Source organism: Salvelinus fontinalis, chromosome 28 (genome assembly GCF_029448725.1).
Source record: "Salvelinus fontinalis isolate EN_2023a chromosome 28, ASM2944872v1, whole genome shotgun sequence".
Lineage (NCBI taxonomy): Eukaryota > Metazoa > Chordata > Actinopteri > Salmoniformes > Salmonidae > Salvelinus > Salvelinus fontinalis.
Genome location: NC_074692.1, coordinates 5,980,277 through 5,998,376, shown reverse-complemented (window position 1 = coordinate 5,998,376; position 18,100 = coordinate 5,980,277). Strand labels below are relative to the sequence as shown.

Below are 18,100 nucleotides of genomic sequence, written 5' to 3'. Positions count from 1 at the left end.
GGAGGCTCAGCTTGCGGCTCCTGCTGCTTCTTACAATATGATAATTAGTGGAGAAAATGGCAGAAATGGGGATGGTGGACCCTGAGGGACGGAGCAGACGAGGCAAGACACCCTAAACTAAACCCTGGCTGCTGCTGTTGTGTCTAAGTCATCCTAGGTGGCGCTTTGGGAATGTCTGGACTACAAAACATTTTCCAAGGAGCAGATTATCTTTATAAAGTACCTGGTTAGTTGTGGCAGTATATGTAAGAGCTTGATTGTAAACACACATGCATGAACACACACACAATTGCGTACATCAGACAACACTGTTGTAGTGGGAGGTTCAAAAGTCTCCCATTCATTGGCTTAATTAACAGTGCTAGTTCTCTGTGGCTTTGATGGCCTCCTCATAGTCATGTCAGTTCAAAGAGTCCCGGAGTGAGGGCGAAACGCCAACACAGAGCCATATTCAAAATGAACGAGGGACTGACAGACGGGAAATCATAGAGGAAAGCCAATGTCTCCCATCCTTTACAAGCTTTTCATGGGAGAGAGTGATAAAGGAAGCCATCATCTAAATGATTCAACAGTGCCAACAGAAAACTGACAATGAGGATTGTAGGTCCAGACCCTAGATTGCATACTCTTACGTTAGCAGCTGGAAACTGTTAGCCCTCTAACAAAACTGTTCGACAGGAGGCTATATGAGGTCACTTTGAAAACATAGCCCAGAGAGACCCATTCATGGTACCCAGGAAACTCTCAAGAGGACTGAGCTCTCCTTGGATGTGTACAGATGATATACAGTGCATTCGGAAAGTATTCAGACCCCTTGACTTTTTCCACATTTTGTTACGTTACAGCCTTATTCTAAAATGTATTAAATCTCCCCCCCCCCCCCCTCAATCTACACACAATACCCCATGATGACAAAGCAAAAACTTGTTTGAAGAAATGTTTACTAATTTATAAATAAAACTGAAATATAACATTTACATAAGTATTCAGACCCTTTACAGTATTTTGTTGAAGCACCTTTGGCAGCGGTTACAGCATCGAGTCTTCTTGCATATGACGCTATAAGCTTGGCACACCTGTATTTGGGGAGTTTCTCCCATTCTTCTCTGCAGATCCTCTCAAGTTCTGTTAGTTTGGATGGGGAGCGTTGCTGCACAGCTATTTTCAGGTCTCTCCAGAGATGTTTGATCCGGTTCAAGTCCGGGCTCTGGCTGGGCCACTCAAGGACATTCAGAAATTTTTCCCAAAACCACTCCTGCGTTGTCTTGGCTGTGTGTTTAGGGTCGTTGTCCTGTTGGAAGGTAAAACCTTTGTCCCAGTCCGAGCTCCTGAGCGCTCTGGAGCAGGTTTCATCAAGGATATCTCTTTGTATTTTGCGCCGTTCATCTTTGCCTCGATTCTTACTAGTCTCCCAGTCCCTGCCTCTGAAAAACATCCCCACAGCATGATGCTGCCACCACGCTTCAACGTAGGGATTGTGCCAGGTTTCCTCCCGACGTGACTCTTGGCATTCAGGCCAAAGAGTTTAATCTTGGTTTCATCAGACCAGAGAATCTTGTTTGTCATGGTTTTTAGGTGTATTTTGACAAACTCCAAGCGGACTGTCATGTACCTTTCTTTAACTGAGGAGTGGCTTCCGCCTGGCTACTCTACAATAAAGGCCTGATTGGTAGAGTGATGCAGAGATGGTTGTCCTTCTGGAAGATTCTCCCATCTCCACAGAGGAACTCTAGAGCTCTGTCAGAGTGACCATCGGGTTTTTGGTCACCTCCCTGACCAAGGCCTTTTCTTCCCCGATTGCTCAGTTTGGTGGTTCCAAACTTCTTCCATTTAAGAATGATGGAGGTCATTGTGTTCTTGGGGACCTTCAATGCTGCAGACCTTTTTTGGTACCCTTCCGCAGATCTGTGCCTCGACACAATCCTGTCTCGGAGCTGTACGGACAATTACTTCGACCTCATGGCTTGGTTTTTTCTCTGACATGAACTGTCAACTGTGGGATATTATATAGACAGGTGTATGCCTTTCCAAATCATGTCAAATCAATTGCATTTACCACAGGTGGACTCCAATCAAGTTGTAGGAACATCTCAAAGATGATCAATGGAAACAGGATGCACCTGAGCTCAATTTCAAGTCTCATAGCAAAGGGTGTGAATACTTGCGCAAATAAGGTATTTTTGTTTTTATAAACTTGCAAAAATGTCTAAAACCTGTTTTCGCTTTGTTATTATAGGGTATTGTGTGTAGATTGCTGCATAATTGTTTTTACTTAATCCAGGGGTCTGAATACTTTCAGAAGGCACTGAATGCCTAGTATGACGCCTCTTATGTCAAGTAAAAAAAATACCGTACTTGTATTTTTGCAATGGAGAGAGGGTTGCACCTCACTATCACATGCAGTACTACTCAATCCAGTTGTTTGGGCAAAAACCTCCCATTTAAAGCAATACCTTGCCATCCTCGGAATACACGTTCTCGTTGAATCCTCTCACGATGGTTCGGTCTATGAACAGGCTTCTCATCACCACAATGGTTTTCAGCACTTTCCCCAACGTCACCTAAAGGAAGAGAGAGGAAAAAACAATGACAAATTCAGCACTGTTCAGTCTCTCCTAACCAACCACTATGCCAAAGAAATGTGCTTAGCCTTCTCCCCCCTTCTCTTTCCCCTTGAGACGGTGGTTAACCTACAACCTACAGTGCTCTCCACTGGATGGCCCAATAGGCTTGCTGTACACAACCTTTCCAGTGAATTAACCTTGGAAAAGAGCAGACACCTCTTTGCATCGCAATGGACAAACAGAATTGCTGAGCTGCAAAGTGTGCCTGTGTTAGACATTGACCTTGATCTTTGAAGGATAAGGAAAGTTTACAGAGGGCTTTGACTTGAGGTCTTTGGGTATCTCTGTATAAGAGCAGCGGGATAAGAATGAGCCACAGCGGAAATCGGCCTCTTTTGGACTTCCCACTGCAAGTACTGGAGATAGGGGGAGAGAGAGGTGGGGGAGGAAAGGGGGAAGAAGGGGAGCATGATAGGAGAAAAGCCCCCTCTTTATTTGTCAAATCTGTTCAAACATCAGCAGCATCCCCAGAACAAAACAGCGGTGCTTATCGCCTGATCTACCCAGCCTGAATTATTAATCCCAGGCAGCGCTCTGGCTCGGTCGGCGAGTGGGCGGGAAACACCGTCCCAGACTGACAAGGAGAGGACAGTGTTTGGGAGGGCTTCAACTCTTTTCATGACTCCACTCAAACATGAGAAAGAGATGGTGACTGAGAAACCCTCTCATTGAAACAAGCCAAATCAGTTGGATTCAACGGAAGACTGTACGACATTGCATGAACTGAGCAACAACGCCTTAGAAAGACAAGAAGGATCATGTGGCAATGGAGGTTACAGGTTACATTCTCTGTAAATTGTCTTCATTAGGCTCCGCTAAACTGAGAACATTGTGTAGAAATGGTTTTGAAGTCTGAAAACGTATGGTAGGCCTACATGTTAATTATACAGTAATGGGCTAACCAATATATTACTTATTTGTTTCTTTGGTACAATTTACCAATTGTGTTGAATTCTAGCCTATCCATTTGTTGCCATATAATTTCCTGATAATATCAGACATTGTGGAAAGAGTACTGTAAAATGAAGTGTTACCAAGACATCTGCAATGGCCAAAAGTTGACCAGTTATGTTTTTCTAACCTCTAAATCCTATGGAAGCTGACCAGAGTTTCAGTTCATGGCAGAATAGTAAGAGGTTTGGTATTTGAATTTGTGCGGTGAGGAAAACCCCCAGCATTGTCTAACACTTCAAAAGCATTTGACTTGATGGATTGTTCTACACTTCAAAAGAAGAAACAAAAGGACACTTTTTAAGTCCGGTGACAGAGAATCTAACGATCCTCCATGCATAAATGAATAAATCCATTAATGAGGAAAATATCACCATTGAATAGTATTTGTTTCCCCGCAGAAGACGGCTGGTTAGATGGCCTAAGAGGCTTCTGTAAAAGGCTTGTCATTTCCAGAGCTCTTGTAAGCCTGCTAATTGGAGAGGTGATCGACAAACTCATTTCGAGGAGTGCCTGAACACATCAAGTGCAGTTTAGAGAGGAGAGAAACGTCCTCCTGTTTAGTGTGTTACCACAGACAAGTAAAAGACAGTGACGGTTACAAAACAGCATGAGGCTAACTAAGTAAAATTACCCTTTTACTCATGCAGGAAAAGAGGAAGAAAGTCTTCCTGCATGGCCAGCCAAAGTCGGCTATCTCTTCTAGTCAGGTTAAACTGTCGATCAACCCAGAACCACTACTAAGAGCAGTGCACACAAAGACCTGTCTCTCCAAAATACCTTCAGAGAGATGACACCAAAATACACTTTGAACACTTTGAATAGTGCAGACCTGCACGGCCCTTTTAAAATTCAACAGAGGAGTGGGGATTAGACGTGATTAAACATGTCAAGAAAACCCATCCGCACCCAATCATATTTCATTAGGGTGCCTCAGCAACACACATTTCCCCTTCTTTAGCGGTTGGGCTTATTACATTCAGGAGTGTCAGGGAGGCTCAAAGGCTGCCATGTCTCTCCGGCAGCCCGCTCGCTCCCCAGAAAGACAGGTGCTCAAAGGGAGAATCCATTACTGACGACAGGCCTTTTATAGAGGCGGGCCCTAGTTCTCTGCTCAGGCTTGGCCAGGCCCTGAGGCTCATCCACACTGACTGACTGACTAACTAAAGCACACTGGACAGGCTTCCATCTCCCATGCCTGATAAACAGTCACCAATCTCTTCAGCTACAACAAATTCAAATCAATTCTCCTTCATAGTAAACTGTCCAGTAATTTTACTAGCCTTTTATTGTAGCCCTTTCAGTATTTCTCTATTAGGCCTACTCTGCAAGAAAAATACGGTAATTGACAAAGTTTTGGTCAGATATTTTTGTAACTCACAAGTCAATAAGAAGCTACGAATAATATTTAATTTCATCAACACTTCCATTAATAGGCCCAGAACGGACTGTACGTCAGGAGAAAGGGAGACCAGGGGCATGGGGCAATTGTAAAACTTTGAATTTCTCCAAACAGAAACAAGCTAGAGTGATTCAACTCACTCAATACATGCTCATTTAGGTTCCCCCTGCTTGAAATGTTTTAGCCAAATGTCTCATTATTTTCAAATTTTATGAGCAAAAGTCATTTTTTTCCACCAGCTGTATATTTTTTATACTGTCCTGACCATTCATGTCCAATAATTCTAATTAGCATAATTGTATCACTAAAGAATTTACACCCCTTGACTTTTCTCACATTTTGTTGTTACAGCCTGATTTCAAAATGGATAAAAATTTGATTTTTGGTCACTGGTTTACACACACACACACACACAACACCCCATAACGTCAAAGTGGAATTATGTTTTTCGAAATATTTACAAATTAATAAAAAATGAAGATCTGTAATGTCTTGAGTCAATAAGTATTCAGTCCTTTTGTTATAGCAAACCTAAATCAATTCAGGAGAGGAAATTTGCTTAACAAGACAAATTAAGTTGCATGGACTCTGTGTGCAATAATAGTGTTTAACATGATGTTAGCCAACATACAGTGCCTTTAGAAAGTATTCACACCCCTGGACTTTTTCCACATTTTGTTGTGTTAAAGTGGGATTAAAATGTATTTAATTGTCATTTTTTTGTCAATGATTTTAACAAAATACTCTGTCAAAGTGTAAGAAAAATTCCAACATTTGTAAGAAAATATATATATAACACTATTGATTAGATAAGTATTCCAACCCCAAGTCAATACTTTGTAGAAGCACCTTTGGCAGCAATTACAGCTGTGAGTCTTTCTGGGTAAGTCGCTAAGAGCTTTCCACACCTGGGTTCTGCAACATTAGCCTATTATTATTTTCAAAATTCTTCTTTGTAGTGACTGGGTCTATTGATACACCATCCAAAGCGTAGTTAATAACTTCACCATGCTCCAAGGGACATTCAATGTTAGCTTTGCTTCATTTTTTAAATCTACTAATAGGTGCCCTTTTTTTTTGCCAGGCATTGGAAAACCTCCCTGGTCTTTCTGGTTGAATCTGTGTTTGAAATTCACTGCTTGACTGGGGGACCTTACAAATAATTGTATGTGTGGGGTACAGAGATTAAGTAGTCATTCAAAAATCATGTTTAAAACTTCTTATGGCTGCAATCCCGTTAACGGGATCGATATGACAACAGCCAGTGAAAGTGCAGGGCGCCAAATTCAAACAGAAATCTCATAATTAAAATTCCTCAAACATACATGTATCTCATACCATTTTAAAGGTAATCTTGTTGTTAATCCCACCAAAGTGTCCGATTTCAAATAGGCTTTTCAGCGAAAGCACCACAAACGATTATGTTAGGTCACCACCAACTCAAAGAAAAATTCTGCCATTTTTCCAGCCAAAGAGAGGAGTCACAAAATGCACAAATAGAGATAAAATGAATCACTAATCTTTGATGATCTTCCTCAGATGACACTCATAGGACTTCATATTACACAATACATATGTCTTGTTCGATTAAGTTCATATTTATATCCAAAAACCTCTGTTTACATTGGCGCCATGTTCAGAAATGACTCCAAAATATCCAGAGAAATTGCAGAGCCACATCAAATAACAGAAATACTCATCATAAACTTTGATGAAAGATACATGTTTTACATAGAATTAAAGATAAACTTGTTCTTAATGCAACCGCTGTGTCAGATTTCCCCAAAAATTACGGCAAAACACAATATTCAATAATCTGAAAACAGCGTTCAGCCACAAAAGCAAGCCATACAGTTACCCGCCCAAATTGTGCAGTCAACAAAACTCATAAAAATAATTATAAATCTTCACCTACCTTTGCTGATCTTTGTCGGAATGCACTCCCAGGACTCCCACAAGGAATGTTTTTTTTTTTTTCGGTTATGTCCATCATTTATGTCCAAATAGCTATTTTGTCACGTGTTTGGTATACAAATCCAACGTCAGGGAAGCGCGTTCACTAAAACCTGACGAACTGTTGACATCTAGTGGAAGCCGTAGGAAGTGAAAACTCATCCATATCTCGCTGTGATTTCAATGGGAGCTTGGTTGAAAATCTACCAGCCTCAGAATTTCCACTTCCTGTTTGGATTTTTCTCAGGTTTTTGCCCGCCATATGAGTTCTGTTATACTCACAGACATAATTCAAACTGTTTTAGAAACTTGAGTGTTTTCTATCCAATACTACTAATAATATGCATATATTAGCAACTATGACTGAGAAGCAGGTCGTTTACTCTGGGCACCTCTGATCCAAGCTACTCAATACTGCCCCTGCAGCCATAAGAAGTTAAACACTATTACTGCACACAGAGTGAGTCCATGCAACTTATATGACTTGTTAAGTACATTTTTACTCCTGAATTTATTTAGGCTTGCCATAACAAAAGGATTAAATACTTTGACTCAACATTTAAATGTTTAATTCATGATGTAAACATTTGTAAAAACATAATTCCACTTTACATTGTTTCTGGGCTAGTAACAAAAATTCGCAATTGAATCCATTTTAAATTTAGACTGACACAACAAAATGTGGAAAAAGTCAAGGGGTGTGAATACTTTCTGAAGGCACTGTATGTCTATGAAGTTAAACTCACTTAACTTTAAAAAACGTTAAATTAAACATTTGAGTTTATTTGGTTTATTTTTCAGGTGTTACATTTGACCACAGCTACTGTTACATCTAAAATCAATATTGTGATCCAACGGTCATATGTACAGAACAAAAAAAAACTAAAAATGGTACAAATGGTCAGGAGACAGATATAAGTTTCTTACATCAAAAAAATGACTGGCCTAGATCAAGTGGCGTCTGAGCAATAGCGTAAAAGCAAAAAAAAATACAATTGTCCCCAGTCTCCCGTACACACTGATGTGGTGCAGCTAAAACAAAAATAGTTCCTGTTTTCCAGTTTATGAGCGAATCAAATTTCTAATCCTAAACAGATAAAATGTCTTAAATCGACTTGATTGTAACGGTACTGTAAATGGTTCTGTAAACAACTGAATTCACCAGGGTTTTCTTTTCCAAGGTGGATTGACATCAACTACAGTTTATTAGGAAAGTATTCAGTCCCCTCAACTTTTTTTTTTACAGCCTTATTCTAAAATTGTTAAAATAGTTTTTCCCTCATCAATCTACACATAATACCCCATAATGAAAAAGCAAAAACAGGTAAAGAAATGTTTGCAAATTAATAAAAAATTAATGTAACTGAAATATCACATTTACATAAGTATTCAGACCCTTTACTCAGTAGTTTGTTGAAGGACCTTTGCAGCGATTACAGCCTCGAATCTTCTTGGGATGTGACAAGCTTGGCACACTTGTATTTAGGAAGATGCGCCCATTCTACTCCCAAGATCCTCTCAAGCTCAGGTCTCTTCAGAGATGTTCGATCGGGTTCAAGTCCGGGCTCTGGCTGGGTCATTCAGAGACTTGGTTGTTCTGCTGTTGGAAGGTTAACCTTCGCCCCAGTCGGAGGTCCTGAGTGCTCTGAGTGCTCCTGAGTGCAGGTTTACTCCGTTCATCTTTCCCTCGATTCTAACTAGTCTCACAGTCCCTGCCACTGAAATACATCCCCACAGCATGATGCTGCCACCACCATGCTTTTCACCGTAGGGATAGTTTCCTCCAGATGTGACGCTTGGCATTCAACCAAAGAGTTCCATCTTGTTTTCATCAGACCAGAGAATCTTGTTTTTCTCATGGTCTGAGAGTCCTTTAAGTGCCTTTTGGCAAACTCAAAGCGGGCTGTCATGTGCCTTTTACTGAGGAGTGGCTTCCATCTGGCCACTCTCTCATAAAGCCCTGATTGGTGGAGTGCTGCAGAGATGGTTGTCATTCTGGAAAGTTCTACCATCTCCACACAGGAACTCTGGAGCTCTGTAAGATTGTGCCATCGGGTTCACCTCCCTGACTAAGGCCCTTCTCCCCTGACTGCTCAGCTTGGCAGCCAGTTCTAGGCAGAGTCTTGGTGGTTCCAATTTAAGAATTATGGAGGCCACTGTGTTCTTTGGGACCTTCAATCCTGCAGACATTGTTTGGTACTCTTCCCCAGAACTGTGCCTCGACACAATCCTGTCTTGGAACTGTACGGACAATTCCTTCAACCTCATGGCTTGTTTTTTTTCTCTGACACGCACTGTCAACTGTGGAACCTTATATAGACAGGTGTGTGCCTTTCCATGTCCAATCAATTGAATTTATCACAGGTGGACTCCAATCAAGTTGTAGAAACATCTCAAGGATGACCCAAGATGGCGTAGCAGTCGGACGTGTGTTTTGTCTTGTCCCGTCATGTCCCGTGTAAATATAATTTTCCTTGTATATATTTCGTATATATTTTAACCTCACTTTCCATCACTTTCCATCTACGGACTGAATATACTCTACTGCAACCCGCCTCACCGAATGTGGTACGGATCTGCTATTTTTATACTTTAGAACCGGAAACCCCTTCAGAATATAGCCAGCTAAATAGCTACTAGCTAGTAGTCAGTTAGCCACTGCTAGCATTCTTCACTGTTAACCAGGACAACAGCCAGCCTCAGCTCGGTCAATACCTGCCAGTCAGCACAGCGCAATATCAACCCAGAGCATATCGGACTGATTTTTCTCTACCACATCTCCGGATTCCTACCGCAAGCTCTGATCCTTTACACCAGATCATCACAGCTAGCTAGCTGCAATCCGAGTGGCTACTCCTGGCTAACGTCTCTGTCCCAAGGCAAGCACCAGTTAGCCTTGAGCTAGCCTCGAGCTAGGCCCATCTCCCGGCTAGCCGAATAGGTCCACCAGCTAATGATTGGGCTACAATACCTCTTTTGCCATTTGGCCTGGACCCTTTACTTTAATCTATTCTTCCACGCCCACTGTGTTCCAAACACACTAGACGACCAGTTCTTATAGCCTTTAGCCGTACCGTTATCCTACTCCTCGTCTGTTCCTCTGGTGATGTAGAGCTTAACCCAGGCCCTGCAGCCCCCAGCACCACTCCCATTTCCTAGACGCTCTCATTTGTTGACTTCTGTAACCGTAAAAGCCTTGGTTTCATGCATGTAAACATCAGAAGCCTCCTCCCTAAGTTTGTTTTATTCACTGCTTTAGCACACTCCACCAACCCTGATGTCCTAGCCGTGTCTGAATCCTGTCTTTGGAAGGCCATCAAAAATCCTGAAATTTCCATACCCAACGACAACATTTTCTGACAAGATAGAAGTGCCAAAGGGGGCAGAGTTGCAATCTACTGCAGAGATAGCCTGCAGAGTTCTGTCATACTATCCAGGTCTGTGCCCAAACAATTCGAGCTTCTACTTTAAAACCCACCTTACCAAAAACAAGTCTCTCACTGTTGCCGCTTGTTATAGAGCCCCCAGCTGTGCCCTGGACACCACATGTGAATTGATTTCCCCCCCATCTATCTTCAGAGTTCGTACTGTTAGGTGACCTAAACTGGGATATTCTTAAAACCCCGGCCATCCTACAATCTAAGCTAGATGCCCTCAATCTCACACAAATGATCAAGGAACCTATGAGGTACAACCCTACATCTGTAACCACCACTCTCTTAGATATCATCCTGACCAACTTGCCATTTAAATAAACCTCCGCTGTCTTCAACCAGGATCTCGGCGATCACTGCCTCATTCCCTGCGTCCGTAATGGGTCCGCTGTCAAACGACCACCCCTCATCCCTGTCAATTGATCCATAAAACACTTTGGCGAGCATGCCTTTCTAATCGTCCTGGCCCGGGTATCCTGGAAGGATATTGACCTCATCCTGTCAGTAGAGGATGCCTGGTTGCTCTTTAAAAGTTCTTTCTTCACCATCTTAAATAAGCATGCCCCTTTCAAAAAATGTTGAACTAAGAACAGAAAAAGCCCTTGGTTTACCCCAGACTTGACTGCTCTTGACCAGCACAAAAACATCCTGTGGTGTTCTGCATTAGCATCGAATAGCCCCCGCGATATGCAACTTTTCAGGGAAGTCAGGAACCAATATACACAGTCAGTTTGAAAAAGCTAACCTTAGCTTTCCTAACAGAAACGTGCATCCTGCAGCACTAACTCCAAAAAGTTTTGGGACACTCTAAAGTCCATGAAGAACAAGAGCATCTCCTCCCAGCTGCCCACTGCACTGAGGCTAGGAAACACTGTCACCACCAATAGATCTATGATAATTTTTCTACGGCTGGCCATGCTTTCCACCTGGTTACCCCTACCCTGGCCAACAGCTCTGCACCCCCTGCAGCAGCAACTTGCCAAAGCCCCCTCCCCCCCGCTTCTCCTTCACCCAAATCCAGATAGCTAATGTTCTGAAAGAGCTGCAAAATCTGGATCCCTACACATCAGCCGGGCTAGACAATCTGGAACCTCTCTAAAATTATCTGCCGAAAATGTTGCAACCCCTATTACTAGCCTTTTCAACCTCTCTTTCGTATCGTCTGAGATCCCCAAAGATTGGAAAGCTGCCGCGGTCATCCCGCTCTTCAAAGGGGGAGACACTCTAGACCCAAACTGTTATAGACCTACACTGCTCAAAAAAATAAAGGGAACACTTAAACAACACAATGTAACTCCAAGTCAATCACACTTCTGTGAAATCAAACTGTCCACTTAGGAAGCAACACTGATTGACAATAAATTTCACATGCTGTTGTGCAAATGGAATAGACAAAAGGTGGAAATTATAGGCAATTAGCAAGACACCCCCCAAAACAGGAGTGATTCTGCAGGTGGTGACCACAGACCACTTCTCAGTTCCTATGCTTCCTGGCTGATGTTTGTCACTTTTGAATGCTGGCGGTGCTTTCACTCGAGTGGTAGCATGAGACGGAGTCTACAACCCACACAAGTGGCTCAGGTAGTGCAGTTTTCATCCAGGATGGCACATCAATGCGAGCTGTGGCAAAAAGGTTTGCTGTGTCTGTCAGCGTAGTGTCCAGAGCATGGAGGCGCTACCAGGAGACAGGCCAGTACATCAGGAGACGTGGAGGAGGCCGTAGGAGGGCAACAACCCAGCAGCAGGACCGCTACCTCCACCTTTGTGCAAGGAGGTGCACTGCCAGAGCCCTGCAAAATGACCTCCAGAAGGAGGTCATGTACGCTTATGCTAGGAATTGATCTACAGGTCTCATTCCTGAACAACTGTTGACAGATTATGTCTGACATATTCACAACCACAATGGTCAGCACAATCGTAGAGTCTAAGACTTCTCTCTACACTCAGGTCTTCTCCACTGCATCTTTTATGAAGGTTTCAAACTTGTTTGAAATGACTACAAATGAGACTGACTACCTAGTTGGCTGTACTTTATACATTTCCAAAGTGCTTTCCTGGTGCCCAGACTAAAAGTATGGCCCTGGCAGGGCTCCAGTAGCCAGTGGGTAGAGCAGAGCTCCACCTAGGGCGCCAATGAGCAGGCCTAGTGTGGTTAATTAGGAAAAGTGAAAGTGCATTTCTGTCCATGGCTGCAGCATAGGCTCACAGATGGTGGTACGTTTTATTTAGCAAGAGAGTGGGCAGCCGAGCGCATATAGTAGAGAGCAGAGCACACAACAAATTGGAGACGCGATTAAAAAGAGAAAGTTTCCAAGCAAAAAGTGGATGTGACTGACGTCCTCTATGGTCCTGTTAGATAAAAAGAGCCGACACGCTGAGATGGAGAAAAAAAAGAGAGCGTCAGAGAAAGAGGACAGTCTGCCCTGCAATAAAAGGCTCTGCAGTTTCCACGTGCTACCTCCGCAGCACACGTCACAGACACGGAGAGGCTCATAATTCAAGATCCCAAACTATAGCCCACTGATATGTCACCTCAAGGAATAAGGTTTATGAAGTTGTGTGGCTGTGGGCAACAAATGGTAGGGGAAAAAACACCAATTCCCCTTCCTCTTGACAGTTAATCATTTGTTCTGAAGAAAAACTCCATGAAACCCAACAATGCCACTGTGTGACACTAGGGGGAGGGAATTGTTGAAGGTGAATCAGTTCCTTCTTTGAACTGGTGAAATAACAGTGTGAGAGGGATCACTTGGACTTATGATGGAAACCCCTCGACTATTTTAGATCTTCTTTTCATTCAGTAGGAATTTTAAAAAATTAAATCACCAAAACAGGACTTATTTGCCCATCTGACTGACAAGTTCAGACCACTCCAGTGAGATGTATTGGTAAAAGAGTATAGTGACGAATTCAGATACACTACATGACCAAAAGTATGTGGACACCTGCTCTTAGAACATCTCGTTCCAAAATCATGGGCATTAATATGGAGTTGGTCACCCCCTTTGCTGCTATAACAGACTCCACTCTTCTGGGAAGGCTTTCCACTAGATGTTGGAAAATGGGCCTAGCCCGAACCATGAAAAACACCCCCAGATCAATATTACTCCCCCACCAAACATTACAGTTGGCACTATGCATTGGGGTTGGTAGCGGTCTCCTGGCATCCGCCAAAGTCAGATTCGTCCGTCGAACTGCCAGATGGTGAAGCTTGATTCATCACTAAAGAGAATGCGTTTCCACTGCTCCAGAGTCTAATGGCGGCGAGCTTTACGCAACTCCAGCCGACGCTTGGCATTGCGCATGGTGATCTTAGGCTTGTGTGCGACTGATCGGCCATGAAAACCCATTTCATGAAGATCCCGACGAACAGTTATTGTGCTGACTTTGCTTCCAGAGGCAGTTTGGAACTCGGTAGTGAGTGTTGCAACCGAGGACAAGAAGGGGGTGTGTGCGACGGGAAATGTGCGACGGAAAGGGGGGTGAAAACACTACGTCGGGTACAGCAGCAAAGCAAATTGGTGCTGTGAAGTCTAGCGACAAATCAAGGCAACACTACTCCCTGGCCTGACCTCAGCGCCTGGAGGTTCTCTCCTCCTCAGCATTAAGCTAGTCAGAGGATATTCTGTCAATATTCCACACATGGAGCAGTGCCAACCCGCCCTGCTCCCCTTACATACCGCCCCTGGCCTGGTTGTTCTGTTCCGCTGCAGCGACCCTGAGGTGGGAAACAAAGTTTTTAATTTGGATCGATATCCCAACAAGGTCAATTAATGAGCCCCATGTACAGCTCCTCTCAAAGGTGTCAAAAGAAGCAACAAACAACTCTGAGCTTCAACAACGACTACCAGGATGCAGTGAAACGTTTTTTTTTTTTTACGTGCTCATCTTTTAGATTTCAGTATTGTCTCAGATGGATCATCAGTGATAAGATCTGACAGACAACATTGCTCTATTTGACAAAATACAAGAAATAAGAAGAGGTTATGGATGGGATTTAGGTCAAATGTAATGAATAGCCTATACGGTTGCCTGAATGGTGAACATAGATGATCTGTACATTTAACTCATGCATACAGAAATTCTGGAGGCTTACGCTGCAGGGAAAAGAGAGTGAGAGAAGAGTGAGATCGGGATGGTTGGGGTGTGGCTGATGAAGGCGTCACCCAAAGCGCTAATAGCCTCAAGCATCAGCCTCAATTAACACTGCATCCCTCTCGCTACTGACACACTTCACAAACAGCCGTTAACACACAGCTGGGCAGAGAACGTGTGAGTGAGTGACGTAAGAGAGAGAGCGCGAATAACAAAACACACGCATGGCCAGGAAGACACACGTCAGTAGAATCCATTCAGTTGTACAACTGACTAAGTATCCCCCCTTTCCCTTTCATTTTCAACTTCAGGTTATCAGAAGAGATCCTCTACGCCAGAGGATAAGAACCCCCCCCCCCCCCCCCCCAGTTTTCTGAGCAAAAAAACTAAACATTTTTTATTTATTTATTGGGACAAACTAAAAACACCAGCAAATCAGTTCCAAATGATTTTAATTTTAGAAATCTGTTCCAACGTATTACCACTCAGTCTACAAATGATTTAGAATTATGTTCCGGCCCCCTGACCATGCGCTCAAGAAAAAAATCGGCCCGCGGCTAAAACCATTTGATCATCTCTGCTCTACGCTATTGATATCCCTCCGCAGAACATACTTTCTTCAGCTGTCACGTTTCACAACAATGCATGACATCCCTCTCCCCGGATCATATTATATGGAGAAAAACAGAGGCAGATGCAGAGCTTAACTTTATTCCTTCAAGGACAAGCACCCCTACCCCTACAGGCAAGCCCTTAAGTTGTGTTCATCATCTTCTGTTACAGTAGAAAACATTCTGTGCTTTTGGAAAGCTAACCTCCTATTCAGAACCATCTGATACTGATGTGCATTGTATTCTGACTGAGGGGCGACGCATACATTATCGAGGCGAGCGCATTTCTTATTCCAACCAACAATAACCCACTGAGAGAATGGACAAGTTATGACTGCTTTAACAGTGGCCAAACACACACTTTTGGTGATTGTTACAACAGTAACAGTCCATTAACAAATGCTTCCGCAAGAAAGCGACTTTCGGAATGCTTGTACTTAACTGACAATGCACACGGTAAGTGTTGGTGTTCTTTGGAGATCTGCAGTGCCAGTGACGGTGAGGTAATGAGGCCTAGGTGTACTATGGAGGCCAGGACTGGAAGTAGAGCTGGGAGCTGCCAGCCTGCCAACTGGGCCATCTGTGAGCCGGTGCCCCGTGGGTGTGAACCAGTGAACGCCCACTGTTGGGGATGGAGTATGTCTAATCTTCCTGTCTCTCTCCGCTGCCAGCCTCTCTCTTTCTTACTCTCCCTCTCCACCCCTCTCTCTTTATCCTCTCATTTCTGTTTTGCATGCCCAATGGATTAGGGTTGGACACAGTAGTGGCGCATGAAGGGCTCTTAGCGTCATTTTAGCTGAGAGGCAGGCTTAAGTGGAAGGTCAAAGTGCATGCTGAGTGCTGACAACCTGGCGGTCATGATGAAAATGGCAAGACTGACCAGTGACCAGTCAGTAGGGGCACCGACCTGGAGAGACTAGTGTTGTCACAATACCAACATTTTACTATCGATACGATACCAGTCCAAGCATCATGATACCAAGTAGTATCGCAATACCGCAGGGGGAAATGTTCAGTGGCGTAGCATCTTGTTCGTCCTGTTCCCGGGATGCTTTTTGTCATTTTCTAAACGGCATGCGTTTGTTCTACCAAAAAAACGACTTGAAATGTTATGCATTGACTGATCTTCATGTCTTAAAGTAATGATGGACTGTTGTTTCTCTTTGCTTATTTGAGCTGTTCTTGCCATAATATGTGACCCGATTCAGCAAACTAGGCATATGTCGCAAGTCACGACCTCAGCTGTTTGAACGTGAAACATTCATTTTTTATCAAAATGTGTTTTTTGGCAGAAATGCCTTCTCAAACATGTGAACTTTCATGTGCCTTAATATCGAACTTGTGTGCCATCTGTAAATACGAATCAAATTGTTAAATTATGAGCCTAGTTGGTTTAGCCACAGAAAAAGTGAGCAACTGTCAAGATAACCATGATTGGCTGAGATAATGAGTGGGCTGGACATGCCGAGAGATGAGTTTGGATTGGTCTGCCATATAGCACGCTTCTGTCTATTGGAGCTGGTCAGTATGTCTAGGTAATCATGTCAAACGCAGCTTTTAAAAAAAATATTGAGTAGTAAAGCTGCATAAACCTAATGTCAAGTTAAAGTGTACTGTTAGCTGGCTCGCTAGCTAACGTTATATGTATGCTCTCCACTTGCTGGAGGGCCGAGTTTTGAAATCAGTGGAATTCGAGTATGATAGCTAAGGAGACGGAGAAAACACCAGTCTGGATTACATCGTCAAACTAAGGGCAACCATGCATGGCATCAGACAAGAGACGCGTCCAACAATGATGTATACCGATAAGATAGTCTAGCTAGCTACATTTTCAGATATTACACGTTTCTAATTTTGACAGAAAGTGGTTTCATTTCAAGTGTACTGTTAGCTAGCTAACATTAGCTGGCTGGGTCGCTAGCTAACTTTATGTGTATGATCTTATTCTTTGTATCTCAGACACATTTGCTTTGGCTAGTTATAGCCATAGAACCTGGTTGGTTAGCTACCTGCAGATTTTAGCAGGGTAGTAACGTCATGAGTTGTGATTATGGTCCATTGTTTAGCTAGCTACATGTCTTAACAAAAGACCCCACTCTAATTTTGACAAAGTATTTCCATTTCAAGTTAGTTTACTATTACGCTAGCGTCCTAACATTACGCCATGCGTTGGAATTCATTGTTTACATAGCTACATTTCTTAACAAAAGACTCTCATCTTAGTGAGCCAGAGAGCAGAATTACTGATTTTTGAACGCTCAACACCCTTTTGAATATGTCCGGTGTCAGTAAAAGTCGGCAAAAAAGCGTAATTCAATTCTTGCCAGCAGCACAGTTGCAGTCACCAACGCTCTTGATAACATAACAGCCTAACCAGCTCTGCTAGGGCGAGTAATGTTCAGTGAGCTTTTCTCTCTCTCTTAGACGTCTGGAAGTAGCTGGCTAGTTAGTACAGAATGCTCGGATCAACCCTTAAAAAGATGGGTGGGGCTAAGGCTTAAAAGGGTGTGGACAACGCTGAATGGGTGTAGACAAAGAAGGGCACTCCAATAGTAGTACCAAAACATTGAAAGATGGTTTTCTCAAAAGTGATTTGATAAGTTGATCAACTTTCAAAGCAAAATTACTTTCCCATTGTTTCCTCAAATACAGTGTATGATATACCATCTTGTAGCCCGGAGTCTCTACTTTTATGCAATGTAAAAAACACAATTTCAAATGTTGCTACAGAAGACCGAGTCCAGGCGGTGAGTCACATACAGTTGAAGTCGGAAGTTTACATACACCTTAACCAAATACATTTAAACTCAGTTTTTCACAATTCTTGACATTTAATCCTAGTAAAAAATCCCCTGTCTTAGGTCAGTTAGGATCACCACTTTATTTTAAGAATGTGAAATGTCAGAATAATAGTAGAGCGAATTATTTATTTCAGCTTTTATTTCTTTCATCACATTCCCAATGGGTCAGAAGTTTACATACACTCAATTAGTATTTGGTAGCATTGCCTTTAAAATGTTTAACTTGGGT

At 42.9% G+C, this 18,100-nt stretch overlaps 1 protein-coding gene across 1 annotated transcript in view; it reads right to left on the bottom strand.

Moving 5' to 3' along the window:
• LOC129825989 (mediator of RNA polymerase II transcription subunit 27-like) overlaps nucleotides 1-18,100 on the bottom strand; it is an 85,454-nt gene that overhangs the window by 11,506 nt on the left and 55,848 nt on the right. Inside the window, exon 5 of the mRNA XM_055886210.1 lies at nucleotides 2,454-2,561. Coding sequence (XP_055742185.1) covers nucleotides 2,454-2,561 — 108 coding nt within the window. The remainder of the gene's footprint in view (nucleotides 1-2,453; nucleotides 2,562-18,100) is intronic.